Source organism: Cynocephalus volans, chromosome 1 (genome assembly GCF_027409185.1).
Source record: "Cynocephalus volans isolate mCynVol1 chromosome 1, mCynVol1.pri, whole genome shotgun sequence".
In the NCBI taxonomy this organism is placed as follows: Eukaryota; Metazoa; Chordata; class Mammalia; order Dermoptera; family Cynocephalidae; genus Cynocephalus; species Cynocephalus volans.
Window position 1 is genome coordinate 99,747,681 of NC_084460.1, and position 22,162 is coordinate 99,769,842.

At 34.8% G+C, this 22,162-nt stretch overlaps 1 protein-coding gene across 1 annotated transcript in view; it reads left to right on the top strand.

Annotated features, from left to right (window-relative positions):
* The window catches only part of NAALADL2 (N-acetylated alpha-linked acidic dipeptidase like 2), a 757,732-nt gene that overhangs the window by 31,547 nt on the left and 704,023 nt on the right, over positions 1-22,162 (top strand). The window contains exon 2 of the mRNA XM_063104553.1: positions 20,152-20,653. Coding sequence (XP_062960623.1) covers positions 20,152-20,653 — 502 coding nt within the window. The remainder of the gene's footprint in view (positions 1-20,151; positions 20,654-22,162) is intronic.

Consider the following 22,162-nt stretch of genomic DNA (forward strand, 5'->3'; position numbering starts at 1 on the left):
GTAGGTGGGAAGTGGGACACCAGCCATCATCAAGTGGTTTCCCCAGCTGTCAGAGCAATAGTCACCTTTCTCTCCAGCCAATTTGCCAATAAACATTTTGGGAACAGATGGATGGTTGAGGATATGAATGTGGAAAATACATTTCTATCATCATTATCTCTAAGCACAACAAGGCAAAGTTCATATACTTGTATAAGAATATATATTACAGATATGATTTTAATTATAAATAAATATAAATAAATTAATTATATAAAATCATCGTATCTATTGTTTGTTATTAAATATAATTGCATATATTATAAGTATAACATAGTATAGTTATAAATGATCATAAAATTGTTAAGCCAAGTGCATATACTTTGAATTCTAATTAATTCAACAGTGGTAAAGGCACCAGTGTTTAGTATAAATGGTTTTAATCTTTATTGGTATCTAACTGTATATCTCCCTGGGCTTATCCAGTTATCCTACTTCACTGTAATAATGTCCTTGATGCCCCCTTCTCCTTGCTCTATAACTTCATTTTGTGAAACCCAACTCTCATGGGGTCTTTATCTGGGAAGAACCTGCAATGACCACCTTTTACATATGTAGACCCCTTCCTGTCTCAATAACTTAAACTCATTTCCTACTGGCCCCTGGTATATACCTTTTTCTCAATTAGGGGAGGTCTTTTCACTGACTCCTACATGCAGATGTTCATTCCCAACTTCCAGCTTGAGATTATCTCCATTATTTCTTAAAGTGATTCTTCCTTATTTAAGCCTTATCCATTTTTCAAGGCACAGCTTTAGTTCCCATTGAAGCCCTCCTTAATCTAATCATTCCCAAATTCTTATTTTAGATACCACAGTTTACTTCCTGATTATGCTTTAAATTCTACATACTCATATAAGTTTTATCTTTGCTGATAGATTGTAATTTGCTTGGAGCGATTTCTCATTTTTTGTTTATATTTTCATAGCTCCAACACTGTACACATATTGCTTAATAAATTTTAGAGGTGATGATGATTGGAAGCCATTTGTGGAATGCTTACTCTGTCTTAAGAGTTGTGCTAAGTACATGAAATTTTTCCATTGAAGTCTCACAGTGACCCTATAAGTACAGTCATTCTCTGTATATATGTGTGTGTGTATATAGGCTAGAAAACAGAATCATGGGAAGACTCATCTCCTGCCCTAAAGTCACAGAGTCAGTAAGTAGCAGTATCGGGATTCATACCCATTTCTGTCTTAAACCCAAGTGCACAATCTTTACTATGTTGGGCTGCAAAATTGTTACTGTTCTCTAGCTAATAATGGCATCTTTAATCCATGTATCACAGGGGCATTAAAAGTGCCTTCTGGCTTTAACTGGAATAAAAGACTCTTTTGATTGTTAGAATCTGTATTTTAGGTATGTAGATAATTATTTCTATTCTGTTTTGTCCATAAAGTGCATTATTCAACCTAATGTGAATGTCATAAAATTAGTTCTATTCCAAGAATATCTGAATTTAACTTTTAGAGACGATAAATGAAACTTGATGAACAATATTACTATTACTTATGACAATTTTGATTCCTAACAGGAGATTTAGTAAACCCTAATTTTATTCTATTAACAACAGTCAAACATGATTTAGTTTTTTTCTCCCCCTCCCTATTTTTGAAGAATAAATAAAAATATTTTCTTTTCTTTGGAACAATTTGTTCATGCTTTAGGAGCCATTTAATTAAATTATTACCTGCTGGAGCACCATCTGTTTTTGTCCTAGAAATAAGAAGCATAGCTTTCTTTTGCATAGGCTTGGTAAATATGTAGAAGGTGCCAAAAAGGCAATAAATATCATCAGCAGATGGACTGAGGCACTTCAGTCTCTACACAGTCAGTCTTGATTGTTCTGGGCATAGCTAAATGGATTTTTCTGGATAGATTTCTTTCAAAATGTATTATGTGCAGGAGGGGAGTTGGATTAATCTTCTCCCATAGACCTCTTCACATTTTCCCCCTGAAGATGCAGACCTGATTTTGTTTTTAACTCCGTGTTGCAAACACAACAAACACCAGTTCTAAAAGATATGCAAATGACAACTTTACAATTTGTCCAGGGTATTTGAAATTGATAAGGTCTAGGATGGATTTCCAGGGGCCGCCTTTCTGGAGGCTGCTTTGTTCTTTTTTCTGCTCTTATGTTCCCCCATAACCCTGGCAACAGTCTTCACAACTGACACACAGTCTCCTGTTTTATGCCCTCATTCCAGGGATTGGTGAAATTCAGGTACACGTGGTACAAATTTACTCATGGTTTCTCCTCCCTGTATCTGCAATATTCAGGAGCTGGGGTGGTTGGGTATGTGTATACATGTGAAAGAGATTCATTTAGTTAGTATTAACCAATATTTATTCATTATTCGTGATCTTTCATTAATTATTTAATATTGATAAGTGTACTTAAAACATACATTTATAAAATTATCTCATTTGATTTTCAACAACAACAACAAAAAAATCTGGTTTTACCTATGAAGAAAAGTGACTTGCCCTGGAGTTCATAGCTAGTAATTGTGCATCCAGAATTCAAACCTTGCTCTCTTGATTCCTAATAGTTTATCATTGTTTTACAATTAAAACAGTAACAGTTGCATAGGATTTTACAGTTTATAAAATGCTTTTAGTTATAATATTTAACTGTATTCATCAGTTAACTCTTAGAAGCACATGAACTAGGTATTACTACCTCTTTTGAAGGCTGAATTGAGTTGAAGTATTTACTACAAGATACATTGCTGGTAAAATGACAATTATCTGACCCTAAATTCCATATTCTCTTTAAGATGCCATGCCTGTTTGAAACCTATTATTTATTTATTGAGCAGTGATCAGGTTCCAGGTACTATGATAGACTGCAAAGATAAAAGATAACTAAACAAATAAACTGTAATCAAGAACTGGGTCTAAGGGCAAATCCGGCTGAGGAAAAGCAGTGCAGTGAGTGCCTAGAAGAGGTTTGAAAGTGGGGGGTGGGGGGCGGGATCGCAATGGAAGTGTAGAGCAGGGCATGTAGGTCTTACATGCATTGAAAAGGAGTCTGTACAATTTCCTGTTGGTGCAGAATTAGGCACCTCATAGGATTTTAAGCAGTCAAGCAAGTTGATCAGGTTTGTGCTTTGGAAAAATAACTTGCATGTTGTCCTGGTTATTTATTGCTGAGTAACAAACTACCCCCAAATTTTGTGGCTTTGACCAACAACCATTTTATTGTTTCATTATTTGATCAGAAATATGGTCAGATCTCAGTTGGCCTATTCTTTTGTTCCATGTGGCATTGACTGCTTGTTGCTCAGTGGTAATCAGCTGGTGGCTGCTGGCTGATGTGATCTGGAGGGCCAAGATAGCCTCACTCATATGTGTAGCACTTTGGTTTGAATGCCTGGCTCAGCTTCTTCTTTTTATAGTCTCCGGAGGACCTCTCCACATGGTCTCTCCAACTAAGCAGTTTGACTTTTTGGTACTTGGGGCTCCAAAAATTCTTTCTATGCAAAAGTTATTTATACCTTAATTGCAGTACTCATAAGACACTTTAGCAAAAAATGTCTCACTATCATTCAATCTGTCTCTTGAAGAGCTATTATATTCAAATTCAATGATTGCTCTTAAAGTATATACTTATTCCTGAAAGAGCATAGATATAAACGTGAGGACATTGTTGAATTATTCAGAGGTTGTCAAAGTTATGGATTTAGTCCAATAAGCATTTATATGGTCAAAGAATTCTTATAAAAACAATTTGCAAAAAAACATGAATAAGACCTAATTCTTGGAGGCAGAACCAGAGAGGAAAAGTCTATTGACAAGAAACATTTAAAAATTAATTAAAATAAAATCACAAGCATAGGCTGCCAGTAGCCATGTCGATGGATCTGAAGTGTTTTGGGGGAAGCCACAGTCAGTTTAGTAAGGCCCGAGTACAGAGGATGCATCTGTTTATGAATGTATGAATTCATTTCTTCTCCCCACTATTTTCCTGAAAGACTGTAAGGAGGCTACATAGTGATGGAGATTATGGGAACAGATCTCACTGTAAAATTTTGTTAGGGCTTGATTGTGGGGAAATTGAATAATGTTCTCCTATGTGTTTTATTTTTGGAGGAATTTAAAATATGCCTTCACATAATTCCTTTCTGTTATTACAGCAAAGTGGTTAAAAACAATCTGGAACCACACTGTTTTGGGTTCAAATCCTATGTGATTAAGGGCAAGTTACTTCAACTCTTTCTTACGAGGCCTTATCTGTAAAATAGAAATGCTAACAATAGTAACTTCATGGTGTTGTTCAGATCTTAAATTAAATAAGTAGAAGGCATATATAGTGCTACATAACCGTGTACTGTTTTTTCCTATGAATACTACATTCTGACACAGTGAAACTAGTTAAGGTCATCTACTGTGTACATCTTGTGTTACACAGTATGTTTCCATTTTATCATTTTACTTTTTTTTTTCTACATCATTAAAGATGATGCTCCTTTTTATGCAGCGACCATAATATTTTCACTTTTTGGGCTCTCAAGTGTTTTAATTTACTCAAGAAACAAAGACCTCAACCATTTATAGCATTAAAAATTTTTACGAGAAAGAAAAAAATGGTACTTTGGTTTCTTTTCTTTTTATATTGAATGCATTGATTATATATATCTGTGAGGTACCGAGTTGAATATCAATACATGCACAGTGTGTGCTGATCAAATAAGGTTCATTAGCATAGTCATCATTACAAAACATAATCTTTTTTCGTGATGAGGACTTTTTATCTCCTCTCTTCTAGCTATTTGATAACTTGTAGTAAATTATTGTTAATTATAAATGCCTAGTTCAACTGCACACCCATAAAACTTATTTTTCCTGTCCAGCTGCTATGTGTCCGTTAACCTCTCACTATCTTCCCTTTTCACTCTCCCTTTCCCGCTTCTAGTACTTCGATTTCTAAGATATGTGGTTGAAATATAGGTATTTTGTTTGGGAGTAATGTATGAGTACAGGTTATAGTTATGAAGGATGTTTGAGATGAGAAGTCCCACCAATCGCAATGGCTGACGGGAGTTGTGTAGAAGCGTCAGGGCAAAGATCTTCAGTTTTTCATAGTGTCAGAGACTGCAGCCCTAAGGAGGTTAAGGATGAATGAAGTCGAACCATTATTTTCAAGACTCAAGTTTTGGTGTGTTTGAAATGGTAGAGCAAGACATAATCTTTGGTTTTGGTAATTATTTCAAATAAAACATCCACTGTTCTTTGTAGTTTAAGATATATCATTCTCAGTATAAAGGAAAGAATGAAATGCACTTTTTATGGTCAGTTATTTTATTATTTTTAAATGGGTCCCTGACACATCAGTAGTTAAATAGATAAGGATAGAAAGGAAAAAAAAATGAAATAATAAGAAAGGCTGAAGGGTGGCAAAAAATATATAAATAAAAAGATAGAGGATGCATTATGGGAACAAAGAAAATAAATGGGAAAAGAAGCTAAAATTCATGTTGGTAAAGTAATGATATTTGACATATTAAATTGAAGTGCTAGGTGAATTTTAAAAATTTTGCATGCATTGTTATAATAAAGCACCTTTCAATGGTGTTGACTATATAAAAGTTCTGTTAAATGTTTTACATTTAATGTCTTTGTGAATACTGCATTTTCATGCCTTTTGCTTGACATTTAATTTCATATCAGCATTACTTTTATGTGCCATTGGAGGTCTTTCATTTTTTATGATATTCCTGTTCATAAATAAAATATAAATGACATAAGTAGTGCTCAATATAGTTTTTAGTAAATCGTTTAGTTGCTTTAATTTACCCCAAACTATTAGTATGCATGTATGTAAATTTATAATAGAAATTAAATTCTCAATGTCAGACTGTCATACAAATGTAATATATTGCTATAGTATTTCTCATCCTGTTTCTTCTTATTCAAACAGATTTTTTTTTAAGTTACCAGTTATTAGTATTATGACACTTAAGGAAAGGTCACTTGTAGAAAGCACTTGAATTTCGTACTATTTAAAATAATAATTTTGTCACCTTTATTCAGGTAAAATTCCATTTTTATATCAATGAGAGGCCTAGAAGAAAATATTATAAAAATGTATCCTTGTTTAGCTTCAGATATATGCGTATTTATGGATATGGCATGTTTAAAGTAAGAAAGAATGATTAGCAAAATCTTGAGCAATTTGTTACTCTTTCTTATGTTGCTTAGATAATTCTTGAAAAACACTTCTATCGGATTCTGTGTTTAGTTGTCAATTGAAAGTGAGGTTTTATATTTTCTTAGTAATTACTGACCTTCACAGTTCTCAGTTTTCTTACCATTAGTGTATTCGTACTACTTAGAAACACATAATATTTCACTTAAACTAATTTTAGCCCTAAGAGTAAATGAATTAATAATACTACACGATCTTTGTCTTATAAGGAGCATACCATGTAGTTAATCTAGAACTAATTTCTACCTTTGTAGTATTTTGTGTTAGATCACAAATTTTAATTTTCTTTAGCTTGTAAGGCCCTTACAATTTGAAAGCTGAACGCTGATTTTACATTTTAATCTTACTCATTGAGCTAAAGAATAGATTTTCAGAATTTACCCAGTATAGATTTGGGAAGGTTCATATGGTGAATACTTTCTCACTAACCGAATTTTAAATGAACATAACATACAGGACAAATACGTTTCTCTGGGCTGCCTCCTCCTTTCCTACCAGTTAACCATAGTAACATGATGTATTAACACTGCTTCCTAATGGAACAAGTGTGAAAAAGGCCCTTTCAGAAAATAAAAAGCACAGACTCTGGGAACACTGTATTACCATTCAGGGCCTTGAACAGTCTTCATGTGTTATGATTTTAGGAAAGATAATAATACATATTTTAGAATAAAGCACTTCTAGTTTGTAGAAACCTGTTGGCACTTTCTGAAAAGTAAAAATATTTAAAAAGTAAACCAATAAAGTACCTTTGAAGAGTGTGAAAAATAGAGTGCTTAGTGGCCTCATGTAGATAAAAGCCTCATCTTTCTGTTCTTGGAAATCCAAAAGCAATAGTCAAAAAGCAGCAATTTAAAATCATTCACACTGGCTGAAAGGATAAAAAATTGCGGTGTATCTATCAAGTGAAGAGGCTCCTCCTGGCAGACAGCTCTCAAGGCGCTGAGTGGTGACTGTCTTGTGTTAACTCTTGATGCCCTAGAAGCCTCTTCACCGGTGTAACCATACACAGTAGGGAGTGGCACGAGAATCAAGATGGACCCAAAGTGTTTTAATGGCTGAAAACAGGTCAGCAGTAGGTTCAATGTGAACTGCAGTTTTCAAGTTCTAAGCAGAGTTGTTTTGCTCTTTGTCCATCAGCAGCAGGAGAAAAGAGGAATTTTGAAAGTGTTGCTAAGAAGAGACCATAAAGTAGATGTTGTGGTCTTTTACCTTCTAGCAGTGTGTTTGGAAGCAATTCTCCCTTATTCAAAACCACAGTGTCCTGAAACATTGATGCCTGCCTGAGTGCTGTGGAGAGCGAACAGCATTGATCTGTTAGGGCCTGGAGTCAGAGTAGCCCCCAGAGATCCAAAGATCAAGGCAGCATGATTAAGATTGAATAGCCATGCAGACTCCTGGTGCTTATAGTCACGTTGACGACACAACCAGGGATAAATAAGCCAACATGAGCTCTGAATTTGTTAACATCGTGCTAACTCTGAGAATTCTTAGAAAGCCTAAGTGTTGCAATGTTTAAAGTAGAGGGTTTTGGGATTTGACAGACCAGGTTTGATATCCCAGTTCTTCCACTTACTAGCTGTGAGAACTTGGGGAAACGAACTTAAGTGCTAAACTTCAGATAATCTCATTTGTAAAACGGGGATGATAATGATAGTACTTTAACATATAAGATGGCTTGATTAAATGACATAATGCATGTAAAGTCCTAACCTTATTCTAAGTCCTGGCTCATTTTAAGGGTTCAATAAAGCATCTATTAGCATATTATTTTGGATAATGTAACATGGGGATATCATTACTTCTTTGTATCAAAATCTAATTGTAAAAGATAAAAAGGAGACTCATAGATTTATCTAACAGATAAAGCATCTTCCCAACATAGAAATTTGCAATTGAAAAAAGCGATAACTTGGAAAAGATATGATGAAAACCAAACCATTCAGCTAAGACTGACAGCCTCATGCATTAACAAGTGAAATTGGCCGAAAGCTGGTGAACTTGAAAAGATCCCATTGACCACCCTCTTTGCCCTGACTGCAGTGCATCTCTCAACTATATTAAAACTCAATTACACTGGCTTCCTTTAGACAGAATATTAAAATTTTTCTCCTCCACTCTTCTTTATTTTGTAGTTTTATGTTTATACAAGTATTTAGATCATATATGTGATTTTCTAATGTAAGCCTCTTCAAATACTCTGAAGGTAGAAAATATGTAAATTCATGGAGGTAAAATACTTCTGGAGGCTTATACTGTAAATGGAAATAATGGCCAGGCAAAAAAATATATACAATCTAGGTGGAGTAAACCTGGCATCAGACACCAAAAAAGGACCAAGAAAGAAGCAGCCCATGGCAGGTACAGGAATTACACATTTCTAAGCAGAGTTTTGTGATGTTAGGCAGACGTAAACTCATATGATAAATATTCTAAATAATACTACATGTTTAAGCTACTCGTTCAGGACACTCATAGAGTGTACTATGTATTGTTTTGGTTCCCTTTAATTAATTTTTCTTTGTGCCACATCCTAAATAGAATTATATCATTCTGATATTGAAAAACCTAACTATAGATACAGGAACACAGGTAAGCCCAACTGGCCATCCAGTTATGGTGGGATACACAAATTGCAGTTATACACAGGTCTCCAAAAAAGGCTGGCCTGCTCAGGGAACTGGCATGTGGTCATACATATGCAAGTGATCTAAAAAGAACTTATACAAACTGGCTGGATTTCATCAAGTAATTTTCTTTCAAATGGTTTTGACTGCATTTTGCAATTTATAGCTCATTAATTTGGCAACCTATAAGCATACCTTTTACATGTCATTTAGTGATCAAGGTAACTCAAACTTCAGAGTTAAATTTTAGTTTTATAGTCTCCAACTTGAATATCTGCTCTGCCTAAATTCATTGTACTGTTAGTCATTTTAGAGTGGACTTTGACTAAATTTTTTGTTCTAAAAATAAAGCATGGATAATTTTCCCTTACTTTATATATACTGTTTATTGAATTAGTGAAGCATGAACAAGAAATAATTATTGTCATTTCTTCTATGCAGTTGACATACAAAATTGCAATTAAATAAGGAATTCTTGATGCATTTACAAACACGATAGTAATTGCCAAGGCCATTTCACAAAACCACCGATGGGAAAAAAAAATCACATTATACTGAAAAATTAAGTCAGGGAACAGCCTCTTTTGAATTACTGTTTTTATAGTTTTATCTTTTGCCCTGCTCTCAAGTTGAGACCATTAATGCTTTTAACAACAAAAATTTATTCCATAAGCATGGACTTTATTTGTACAAACTAGGTTCATAATGAATTATGTCAAATGTTTTTAGCCTATAAGGAATATTTCTAACTTAATTTAAAAAATTCCTCTGGGTACAAACATCATTCCCTCATAGAGTAATACTAAAGTAATACCACATGAAAGTGTATAATGAATGCCTTTTGATGATGCACTGACATTTCTAAGAAATACCTTTACCTCAAATCAATCCACTCAAATCAGCAAATGATTTGACATTCAAAGCTTCAGGAAACACTATATGAATATTTTTCTCATTGTACAATAAAGATTAAATCATAGAACTGTCATAGGAAATTGAGATTCTGCCTTATGTTTTGAAGTTAATCTGCTAGTGTCATTTATTTATTTTACTTGTAAATAATACCTTTTACAAGTAGGAAAGCCTTTAGATGTGTTCCTAGTTCTAATAAGATATGCACAATGTTTTATACTGTTTGACCTAAAATACCATCAGTAATATCATAGTCAATAGACCAAATCAACCATTTATGACAAACATATTTAACTCATATTCATAATTACCTATCACTAAATTCTGGAACTATTAAACGGAACTATTTAGCATTACGGAACAGCTCTGTTATTCTTTTTCTAAAGAGACTAAAAAGAAACTCAACTCTGTAATGACAAGATATAAATTGGTGGTCGAAAGGCAATGTAATAATGACTTACATAGTCAAACTTCTCTTATCTACCTGAACCAGAGCTAATGATGAATGGGATGCTTCTCGTTCTCAAAAGCCCTTGGGTACACAGCTCCATCTCTCATTTTCTCCAGGTACATGTTATTAAAACTTGAGGTCTTTGGCCGTACTTTAATTAAAGCTATATTTTAAAGTTGTAAGCTCCAAATATTTCTATTTTCTTAGACTCTGTAGCATTTCTGGGGCTGGCCAGTTAGGTCAGTTAGTGTGTAATGTTATAACACTAAGGTCAAACATTCAAATCCCCTTACCGGCCAGCCACCAAAACAAAACAAAACAAAACAAAACAAAAAATCTCTGGAGTGACCCTGTGAGTGGATCACTTGCAATGTGTTAGACTCTGTTCTGAGCATGTTAAATAATTGATTTCATTTACTCCTTACAATAACTCTACAAATTCAGTGCTGTATTATTTCTATTTTACAGATGTGGTATTTAAGCATAAAAATATTGAGTAACTGGTGAAAATTGCATAGCAGAGCTACAGTTTGAACAAGGTAGTCTCACTATAAGGTCCACTAATTTGAAGATGTATAAGGTCAGGGTATTCATATAATAAATTCTCTCATTGTGATTGCTGAGCAAGAAAGAAATACTGCTATAATCATATTCCTAAGTTACATTAGTAACATATGTGAGGAGTCTTGAAAAAGTCAATGGAAAGATTCATATTATTTTTTAATTCCCTTTTTCCATGAACGTTTTGAAGTTCTCTTGTATAGCTTATTAAATAAAACTATTAAATAAAACTTTTAACATGTATTTATTATCTAAAATGTTTGCCAGTCACTATTAGACTAGATCTGCAGCAGCCAGAGATTGTTTTACGCATTAAATTTTCAGCCTATTTCTATATTTACCTTTATTTATTTATTTATTGTACATACATGTGGGGTACAATGTTGGTTTTTCAATAGTTGTGTAGAATGTGTGGTGGTTAGATCAGGATAGTTAGCTTATTCATCATTACAATACACAATCATTCTTTGTGTCCGTCCACCAATTCCTCATTAGACCCCCTCCCCCCTTCCCCTCCCCCTCCTTCCCCCTCCCTCTCCCTCCCCTCCCCCTCCCTCTCCCTCCCCTCCCCTCCCTCTCCCTCCCCCTCCCTTTCCCTCCCCTCCCCCTCCCTTTCCCTCCCCTCCCCCTCCCTCTCCCTCCCCTCCCCCTCCCTCTCCTCTCCCCTTTTCCATTTCTAGTTTTCTAAAAGTTCAACATATTACTGTGATTGTTGTTTCTTTCTTTCTTTCTCTCTGTGTCTCTTTATTGTTCATTTGTTTATTTATGGATTCAGCTCCCAGTTATGAGTGAATACATGCAGTATTGCTCTTTCTGTACCTGTGTTGTTTCACTTAGGGTAATTTTCACCAGACTCGTCCATGTTGTTGGAAATGGTAGAATTTCATTCTTTTTTATGGCTGAATAGTATTCGACTGTGCATATATACCACAATTTCCTTATCCAATCATCTACTGATGCACATTTAGGTTGGTTCCATCACCTAGCTATTGTAAATAGAGCTTCAATAAACATGGGAGTGAAGTTATCCCCTCGACCTGATGTTTTCCAGTGCTCTGGATATATCTTCAGGAGTGGGATTGCTGGATCATATGGAAGTTCTATCTGTGGTTGTTTAAGGAACCTCCATACTGTTCTCCATAATGGCTGTACTAATTTACAGTCCCACCAACAGTGCAGGACGGTTGCTCTCTCTCCACATCCTTACCAGCATTTGTCATTCTCTGTCTTTTTTATAATAGCCAGTCTGACTGGGGTGAGGTGATATCTCAGAGTGGTTTTGATTTGAATTTCCCTGATAATTAGTGATGTTGAGCATTTTTTCATATACTTGTTGGACATTTGTATGTCTTCCTTTGAGAAATGTCTATTCAGCTCCTTTGCCCATTTTTAAATTGGATTATTTAGGTTTGTTTTTTTTTGTTTGTTTGTTTGTTTGTTTTGCTGTAAAGTTGTCTGAGCTCTTTGTATATTCTGGATATTAATCCCTTGTCAGATGCACAGTTTGCAAATATTTTCTCCCATTCTGTAGCGTGTCTTTTTTTTTTTTTTTTTAACTCTATTGTTTCCTTTGCTGTGCAGAAGCTTTTTAGTTTGATATAATCCTATTTGTTTAGTTTTTCTTTTGTTGCCTGTGCTTTTGGGGTGTTATTCATAAAGTCATTGCCCAGTTCTAAATCCTGGAGCATTTCTCCTATGTTGTCTTCTAGGAGTTTCAATGTTTCTAGGAGTTTAGGTCTCTAATCCATTTCAAGTTGATTTTGGTATGTGGTGAAAGGTATGGATCAAGTTTCATTCTTCTACATATAGATGTCCACTTTTCCCAGCACCATTTATTGAAGAGGCAGTCTTTTCCCCAATGTATGTTCTTAGTGCCTTTGTCAAAGATTAGTTGGCTGTAAATACATGGGTTAATCTGAGTTCTCTATTCTGTTCCATTGGTCCACGTGTTTGTTTTTATGCAAGTACCTTGTGTGTTTGTTACTACAGATTTGTAATATAGTTTGAAGTCAGGAAGTGTAATGCCTCCAGCTTTACTTTTTTTTGCTCAGGATTGCTTTGGCTATTTGGTGTCTTTTTTTGTTCCATATGAATGTTAGGATTACTTTTTCGGTTTCTGTGAAGAATGTCATTGGTATCTTGATGGGAATCACATTGAATCTGTAGATGGCTCTGGGTGGTATGGATATTTTTACTACATTGATTCTTCCAATCCATGAACAAGTAATGTCTTTCCATCTCTTAGTGTCTTCTTTAATTTCTTTCAGAAGTGGTTTGTAGTTCTCATTGTAGAGATCTTTCATCTCTTTAGTTAGATTTATTTCAAGGTATTTTATTTTTTTGGAGACTATTGTAAATGGGCTTGCTTTCTTGGTCTCTTTTTCTTCTAGTCTGTTGCTGGAGTATAAAAACACTACTGATTTTTGTATGTTAATTTTGCAAACTTACTGAATTCATTTATCAGCTTTAAGAGTTTTTTGGTAGAGTCTCTTTTTTCAGTTTAATTTACTTAGTTTCAGCTAGTATGTGTGAAATGGCATTCAGAAGTATCAACTAATTTTTAAGCTAATCATATGCCCAGTACAGATACAGTTTTTTTTATCTGACTCTGTCATAGTCTAGCAAAATACCTTTCAGTTCAACTTGTATCTGCTTTATTATTGTTATAGAGGTATAAGTGTATATAAAAGGCAAATGTTTTAGTATATAGATGTCCCCAAATTAATGATAGTTTGATTAAGGATTTTTCAACTTTATGATGGTACCAAATCTATATGAATTCAGTAGAAACCATACTACGAGTATCCGTACAACAATTCTGTTTTCACTTGCAGTACAGTATTTAATAAATTACATTAGATATTCAACACATTATTAACCTATAAAGTAGGCTTTGTTTTGGGTGATTTTGCCCAACAGTAGGCTTGGTGTTCTGAGCATGTTTAAGGTAGCCTAGACTAAGCTATGATGTTCAGTAGGTTAGGTGTATTAAATGCATTTTCAGGTTAAAATATTTTCAGCTTACTATGAGTTTATAATAACATAATCTATCGTAAGTGGAGGAGCAGCTGTATGGAATTTTAAAAACAATTTAGCCTTTGATTGTGGGCCAGATGGGAAGGGATCTCACCTAAGTGAACAAGATCTGTTGAAAACATGAAGAATATAATTTTCATAAAAATTGCATTTTTATAGAAAAGATCAAATGGCATAATATAGAATTAAGGATATTTTCATTTACAGACATTTTCATTTGAAGAAATGTCACAAGTTTGTATGACCTTGTCTACACCAAAGTGCATCTTTTTAAGAGAATGATTCATGTTGTAGATTCTAAAATCTACTACATGTTTTTTTTTTTAATTACTCACCTGGGGTAGCCTTAAAATAATATGACAATATAAATTAAGTAAATCATGTGCATCAGTAAAAATATATATGAAGTTTAATGGCGTGATTATATGATTATATCCAAGACATGCTGATTTTATTGAGGATTTCTCTTTATAATATAAAATTTTCATTTTACTTGGGAATTTGAAAGTTCTGGTAAAAAGAAATGTGATATATTCTTGTCTTACAAGGCATAGATATTTTACAAGCAGGTACATTCTTGTGTGACCAACAGAATAATTTATGCTGTCTCAAAATTGAATATGTCATTAAAGTTGTATTTATTTGATAGTCTATTACTAAGTTTTATTCTCGATGAGTTCATTATATATATATTTTTAAGTGAAACAAAACTGTCAGGACAGAGATTTATGTTATATTTTTGCAAAAAGTCTATATACTATTTTTTTTTTTTTTTTTTTTTTTGTCTTTTTCATGACCGGCACTCCGCCAGTGAGTGCACCGGCCATTCCTATATAGGATCCGAACCCGCGGCGGGAGCGTCGCCGCGCTGCTAGCGCAGCACGCTACCGAGTGCGCCACGGGCTCGGCCCTATATACTATTTTCTTTAAGGCAAGAAATTTTAAATAAATGGAACACTAAATTATAATATATATATATTTTAAATATAATATATAACATATATATGATTGATTTCGCCAAAAAAATGATTAAAATGCTTCATTATATATGTTATCACATACTCATTTTCTCAGTAATTTTCCTGAAATAATTTGGATTTTGTTACATGAAGTGACTTCATCTACCTTTGACCCAGATACTGCTCCCCTGGAAGATCGAATTTAGTGAAAATGTATTAATGTGTAATGAATCCAAAAGTGGTGTTAAGCATGTCAGGCAGATATCTATCATGGTGAGGAGTTAATATCTGTATCTGCATTACATTCTAATTGATGGCTCTGTCTGATGTTTGAAAAGCGTAAAATTGCTGATGTACATGTGATGGAATGCCTATTGTCAGGCTGGAGATGAAAACCCTGCCTCATCATTGCAGTTGGTTTTTAAATGATTTGTAGAGAAATGACTTTGAATGTTTGTATTAGAGGTCAAAATTAGAGATCTCACATTTCTGTGGTAACTCCCATGTGGGAAGTCTTCCTTGAGCATAAACCATGCTTTACAATTGATTTTTTAAAAAACCTTGAGAGAGACTCTGATTCATTAAAATGGGAGAAAAAAATCTAGAGAACTGCATTGGGACAATGTCTGAGTAAATTGACCAATAATGCATAAGCTGAATAGTTAAATAAGTAAACATAATATCATGTCAAAATAGCAGCAATTTATTGCTGTTTAAGCCAAAGAAGACAAAAATTGACTAGTGCTAGGAAATTGCAGTTTATATAATACACATTAAAGTAAGTTGTTTTGTGAAGTATTTAATAATAGTTTACTATCAACTTCTTAGTCGTATTTTTATAAAATCACAAGTCACCTTAGGGAGTATGTACCCAAACATCACTTTTCTCAGTCCTAACAGGGTTATTCAATTTTGGACCTCAGTTTCCTCTTCTGTAACAACACAGAATTAGAATCATGAGTTTTAGAGTTTCTTTATTCTACTACCTTTAGATTTTTTATATCCTCTAGTATTTTCTCTTAACCATTTTCTTTAAAACAAATGTGATTCAGTTTCTTCCTCTATCAATTAATCAGCCTTCACCTAACCTATCTAATTATCACTAACTCCATATGTTACTCCCTTTCTCTGCTTGTCCTGCTGTGACCAAAGGCAGAATTCAAAAGCTACACTTTCTTAAATCATTTTGGAAACAAGGCCAAGCAAGAAGGGAGAGAGGGAGAGAGGAAGGAAAGGAGGGAGAGAAAAAGTAACAGTATGCAGAACCATTCCTGATATTGTTCTGGATACATGCCAAATAACACCTTCATGATAACAGTTAGACTATTATGTGGTAATTTTATATTTTAGTCTGTCTTTATATAGAGAGTAAATGTATAGGGAAAAAAAAACAACAAAAAATCAACTATAGTGTGTGTGTGTGTTTGTGTATGCATGAATATTATGCAACTTCCTCCCCTTCTCCACAATGTCTTGCAGAATTATGAAATTGCTTCTTCAATATTTAGCTCATTTTATTTCTTCCAACAATCTTTGACAGTTCTCTCTCCTCTCATCTCAGAAATGTTCCTTCTATCCAACACTCAATGGATGCTTTAGGTTCAATGTCTCAACTAATCCTAATGACACACTATGAGGTCTATGAGGTTTATGGTATTATCATTCCCATTTCACAGATGAAGACATTGAGGTGCAAAGAAGTTATGTCTTTTTCCCAGTGTCGCCCTTTCCTAACTGTTTCTGAGCATCTCTGGCCTACATGCTCCATCCCCAGCCGAAGCGTACCACACTAGGTTTTTCAAATGGGCCATTCTCATTCCCTCTGCTTGTATAAATTTTCTCCTGCCTGGTTTCCCTCCTCTCATGTTCTGCCTCTCTTACCAAAAGCAACTCAGAGGTTATTTTCTTGGAGAATCCTTTCTCATATTATCTATGATCGATCACCCCTGAGTTTCCCTGGAGCTTTGCATATTTTGTTTGACTTCCTTGTTTGTATATGTGTTTGTCTCTCTGATTGGATTGTTCTCTACTTGAGGAATAGGGACTCATTTATCTTTGTCTTCATTGCCTATGTAGGTGCCTGACATGCAATAGATACTGATCTTTGTTGAGTCAATTCTGGGTAAGAATGAATCCTAGATTATAGGGTAGCATATGAAAATTCCAGTCAGAATTACAATTCTTATTTTGCAAGATTTAATATTTGATTATATTTAAACTTTCTTAAAAATTCAGAATATTTAAATTATATAATCCTCTGCTAGCTAGGATTGGAGCTATGTATAGCCATAATTATGTGCATAATTCCACTCCCTGTCATGAAGTCCTTGTTTGTATCTTTTTCATTAGAGTTAACTTGTCAACCACCAGCCCTCAGGCAATTAGTTAATCAGTTATCAGTTTAGCTGTTCTTTATGAACCACAGTGGGACATAGAAAAAAATCATAAAACATAGTGAGGGATTTTCAATTCCAGCTGGGTGACAAATCTAATACACAGAAAGTTTAAGTGTAAATATTCAACCATAATACACCAGTGAGTTACTGAATATAGACTTAAGACCACTAACAGTTAATTAGCCCAGTTATCCTAATACCACTCGGCAGGATACAACAAACTGTCATCCAAAGCTATGCAGGGGAGAAAAACCTCCATCTGCCACTCCTGTAGCAAGGTTATGAAACCAAACTCTCCTAGGCTTTCAAAAGGTTTCCCTCTTTGGATTGATGCCATCCCAGACTTTTATTTAAAGTTTTCTGAGCCAGGCCAATTCATGTCACTAAGTCCTTGGAACATCTTGGGCAATTGATAGCCTTAAAATTTTCCAATATGTTTGGTAACTTATGATGATGTAATATACCATATTTTGCTTCTTGTATTTCTGTAGAGTTGGTACTTCATTTAGTTGTTTTGTCTATTCTTATCCTGAATTTGTGTTTTTAAAACTAGCTCTGGCAATGTAACAATCCCAGTGTCTTTTTTTTTTTTTTCTTTCTCTCTTAACTTACTAAATTACAGCTTTATTGCTTTTTCCCTTAATTTTTTTAGAAGTTATTTTGAAAATGTGTAAGTTTAATTTGCCTTCATTGTAATACATTTTCCTCCAATGCAATTGTGCATTTGTGACTTTTGTTATTCACCTGAGCTGCAGATATTAATCATGATTATGTATGTGTGTGATCTTTTTATGTTTTCTCATAGCTTTTCCACCAAATACCTTCTACTTCTATTTATTTATTTATTTATGCTAAAACGGAAATTTATTTAATGTAAATGCATACATTAATAAAAAAAAGAAAGATCTCAAATCAACAATTACTGTTCCACCTTAAGAAACTAGCAAATGAGGAGCAAACTAGGCCCAGACCTACTAAAGGAAGTAAATAATAAAAATTAGAACATAGATAAAAGAAATAGAAAATAGAAGACAATAGAGAAAATCAATGAAGCTAAAAGTTGGTACTTTGCCAAGATCCATAAAGTTGACAAACCTTTACCTAGACGGACTAAGAAAAAAGAGAGAGGACTCAAAAAACTAAAATCAGAAATGAAAGAGGAGTAATTACAACCAAATTTACAGAAATCACAAGGGTTATAAGTGAATACTATGAATAATTGTTGGTCAACAAATTAGATTGCCTAGACGAAATGAATAAATTCCTAGAAACACACCACCTACTAAGAATGAATTATGAAAAAAGCAGAGTTTGACCAAAACTATAGCTAGTGAGACGAGTGATTATCATTTCTCAGATTTCTGATATAGGACTCCCTTGAGGATTTCTTGCAGGGCTGGTTGTATGGTGGTGAACTCCTGCAGTTCTTTTTTTTTTGTCTGGAAAATACACTATTTCTCCCTCATTTCTGAAGGATAGCCTTGCTGGGTATAGTATTCTTGGCTGGCAGTTTTTTTTTCGTTTAGTACTTTGAATATGTCATTCATTTTCTTTTGGCCTATAGACTTTCTGTTGAGAAGTCTGCTGTTAGTCTGATAGGGGCTCCCTTACAAGTGACTTGACAGTTTTCTCTTGCTTCTTTTAAGATTCTCTCTTTGTTTTTGAGCTTTGCCAGTTTGGGTGTAATGAGTCTTGGAGACGATCTTTTTGGGTTGATTCTGTTTGGGGATCTTTGAGCCTCCTGGATCTGAATGTCTGTGTCTCTCCCTATATGTGGGAAGTTTTCCATTATTATTTCAATGAATAGGTTTTCCATATCTTTTCCTTTCTCCTCCCCTTCTGGAATACACATGATTGGAATATTTGTGTACTTAAGGTCATCTGCTAGCCCTCTTAGAGTTTCTTCATTTTTTAAAAATTCATTTTTTCCTTTTTTTGGTCCACCAATTATTTCAAAAAGACTATCTTCAAGATCAGAAATTCTTTCTTCTGTTGTTCTAGCTTGCTGCTTAAGCTCTCAGTTGTGTTTTTTATTTCATTGAGTGAATCCTTCAGTTCCATGAATTCTGCTATATTCTTTATAAAAGTATTAATCTCTTCGTAAATTTCCTCCTTCATATCCTAGATTTTTTCTTGTTTCATTATGTTGTCTAACTGATTCTTCTCATATCTCAGTGAGTTTCCATTAAGATTGTTGCTCCTAATTCCTTTTCAGTCATTTCAAGGGTTTCCTGCTCTATAGGATCTGGTATTTGAGAATTACTGTATTCTTTTGGTGGTGTCATATTTTCTTGTATTTTCATATCTCTAGTATCTCTACACTGATGTCTGGTTATCTGGTAAAGCAGTTGCTTCTTCTGTGACTCTGGAGTGAGCTTTGAGGAGAGAGACATGCTCTTCTTTTTCCACTCACCACTTGTGACTTTCCTTGTGTCAATACAGTCGAGTGTCTAGTGGGCTGCCTACACAGTGGTTGTGGCTACTGCTTTGGTGTTGAGCTGCTTTTGCAGCAGCTGTGGCTGTGGAGGTGGCTGTGGTGGGCCACCCATGTGGAAGCAGTGTTTTCAGCATGCTCCTTGCTTGCTTCCAGGCAAGGGATGCTGCCCTCAGCTCCTGCCCAGGACCCCAAGTGTGCTCTGTTGCTTGTCTGCTTTCAGGCAGAGGGTGCTGCCCTCATCTCTTGCCTAGGACCCTGGGAGTGCTCTTTTGCTCACCTGCATCCAGGAAAAAGGGGCTCTACTGTATTTTTTAATCTTCCTTTTCTATAGTAACATCAAGCAAAACCTGACTAAATAATTAACTAAAATATTACTTTCTGTAGGGAGATGATATTTCTCCTGATTATAATCACTAAGATTTTATGGTCACCAGTATGGTTTACTGTTTTCTTTTGTTTTTACTTGTAAGTTTTTTGTTTATTTTAAGAAAATGTATTTCTCTCTTTTTTTTTCCACAGGTAAAAAGATGGCCTACCAGAAGGTCAGTGCAGATCAGAGAGCTCCAGGACACTCACAGTACTTAGACAATGATGACCTTCAAGCCACTGCCCTTGACTTAGAGTGGGACATGGAGAAGGAACTGGAGGAACCTGGTTTTGACCAGTTCCAGTTAGATAGTACTGAGAATCAGAACCTGGGACATTCAGAGACTGCAGACCTTAATCTTGATTCCATTCAACGAGCAACTTCACCAAAAGGAAGGTTCCAGCGACTTCAAGAAGAGTCTGACTATGTTGCACATTATCAAAGATCTGCACCAAAGAGCAACCGCTGCAACTTTTGCTACCTTTTAAAAATATTTTGCACAGCCACCATTTTATTTATTTTTGGAATTTTGATAGGTTATTATGCACATAAAAATCGCCCTTCAGATGCTACATCTTCAGGGACAGCTGATCCTCAGTTATACCAAGAGATTCTTAAGACAATCCAAGCGGAAGATATTAAGAAATCTTTCAGGTAAGTGTAGAAGAGATGGATGTTGGTGGAATGTATTTCTTGGGAAAGATGTCTCAAAGGGGTATTGAACTGGTGATTTTGCAATTGTTTAAGTTAATTTTGCAAGCTGAGAAATATAACTTGCCAGCACACAAAGATAGAAACTTCACAGAGGGGATGCACATTTTCAGATTTATGGTACTGCAATACAGATTCATGGTGCTGTTTTATTAATTCACAGTAGGAATCATAACTATTATGGAGACTAAAATATTCCAGCCAATGCACTTTCTTCTTTTTAGGAAGCCCAGTTAGGCCAAATTGGGATGCAAAGATTGCCAGATATACATGTAATAAGAACTAGGGCATTATCCATAGGATTGAAAATTTTAATAACATCAGAATAAAATAAACTTAGTTTTGCTGATGTCATATAATTAGTGGATTACTTGAAAATGTCATTTGTTACATAATTAACTGTATGTAATTTGCTGTTACTTGTTATATAATTGTTATATAATGCTTAGTTGTATAGGGTTTCCTAGTTTATGTATTTAGTAAAGATAGGAATTGAAAGGGGAAGCCTACATATTACCTTCCACATTTATTTTCCGTATTTGCAGAAAAGGGATAGTCCTAGGTGAATTATATGTTATTTGTAGGTAGATGGCATAGAGATACTACTTCCTCAGGATATTCTTTCTAGGTTGCACTGATTTATTACAGCTGAAATGTTGGCAGGGGTGCATTTCTAGGGATCTTTCCAGAGAGCATGTCCACTGAAGATTCATTGTTTAATTCACATGCTGAGATATCAGATGTGCTTGTATTGGTGTTGGTGAATTCTTATACTCTTCCTGAAGATTGTGCCTGAATGACTAATGGGAATGTGTTTCCTATGCCTTTCTGTATCAGCTGTTCACTGTTGCATAAGCATCTATACAGATAATAATACTTTCTATGATATTTCCCAATGTAAAATTGTTTTTATTGAATTGGCTTGGAAGATAGGCCATTGTCTTACAATAAATGTTTGTATCAGTCAGGGTGCAAGCGAGACAACAGAAAACTCCCTGAATATTTAAAACAGAGGGTATTTAAACTGGGGAAATGCTTCCATTAGTGATGAAGAACTGAGAAGCCAATCAGGGTATTAGAGGCAGCCAAGAGATTAACAACAAAACAAAGCTATTGCTAAATCTAGACTGGAGGGACAAAGGGAATGGTGGTAACCTGGTGGAAGCTGGAACTTTCCACATACACAAGTTCAGAGGGGAACGTAGACTTAGCTGGAGACATCACTGAAGACAGAAAGATAGAAGTATTCCAGCTTCCGTCTTCCACCTTCACCTCTGTGTTCTAGCAGTTGTTCCATTGACTGAACCCTGCAGGAAGCTGCTGACTCAGAGACTGGGAAACTCATCCTGAAGGGTCTAGCTCCCTGCAATACAGGCTGGCGCAGGGGAAGGGCAAGAGGTCTGTTGCAAATAGGTCTAACTGGCTCAGGGATATTATTAAAAAACAAAGAAA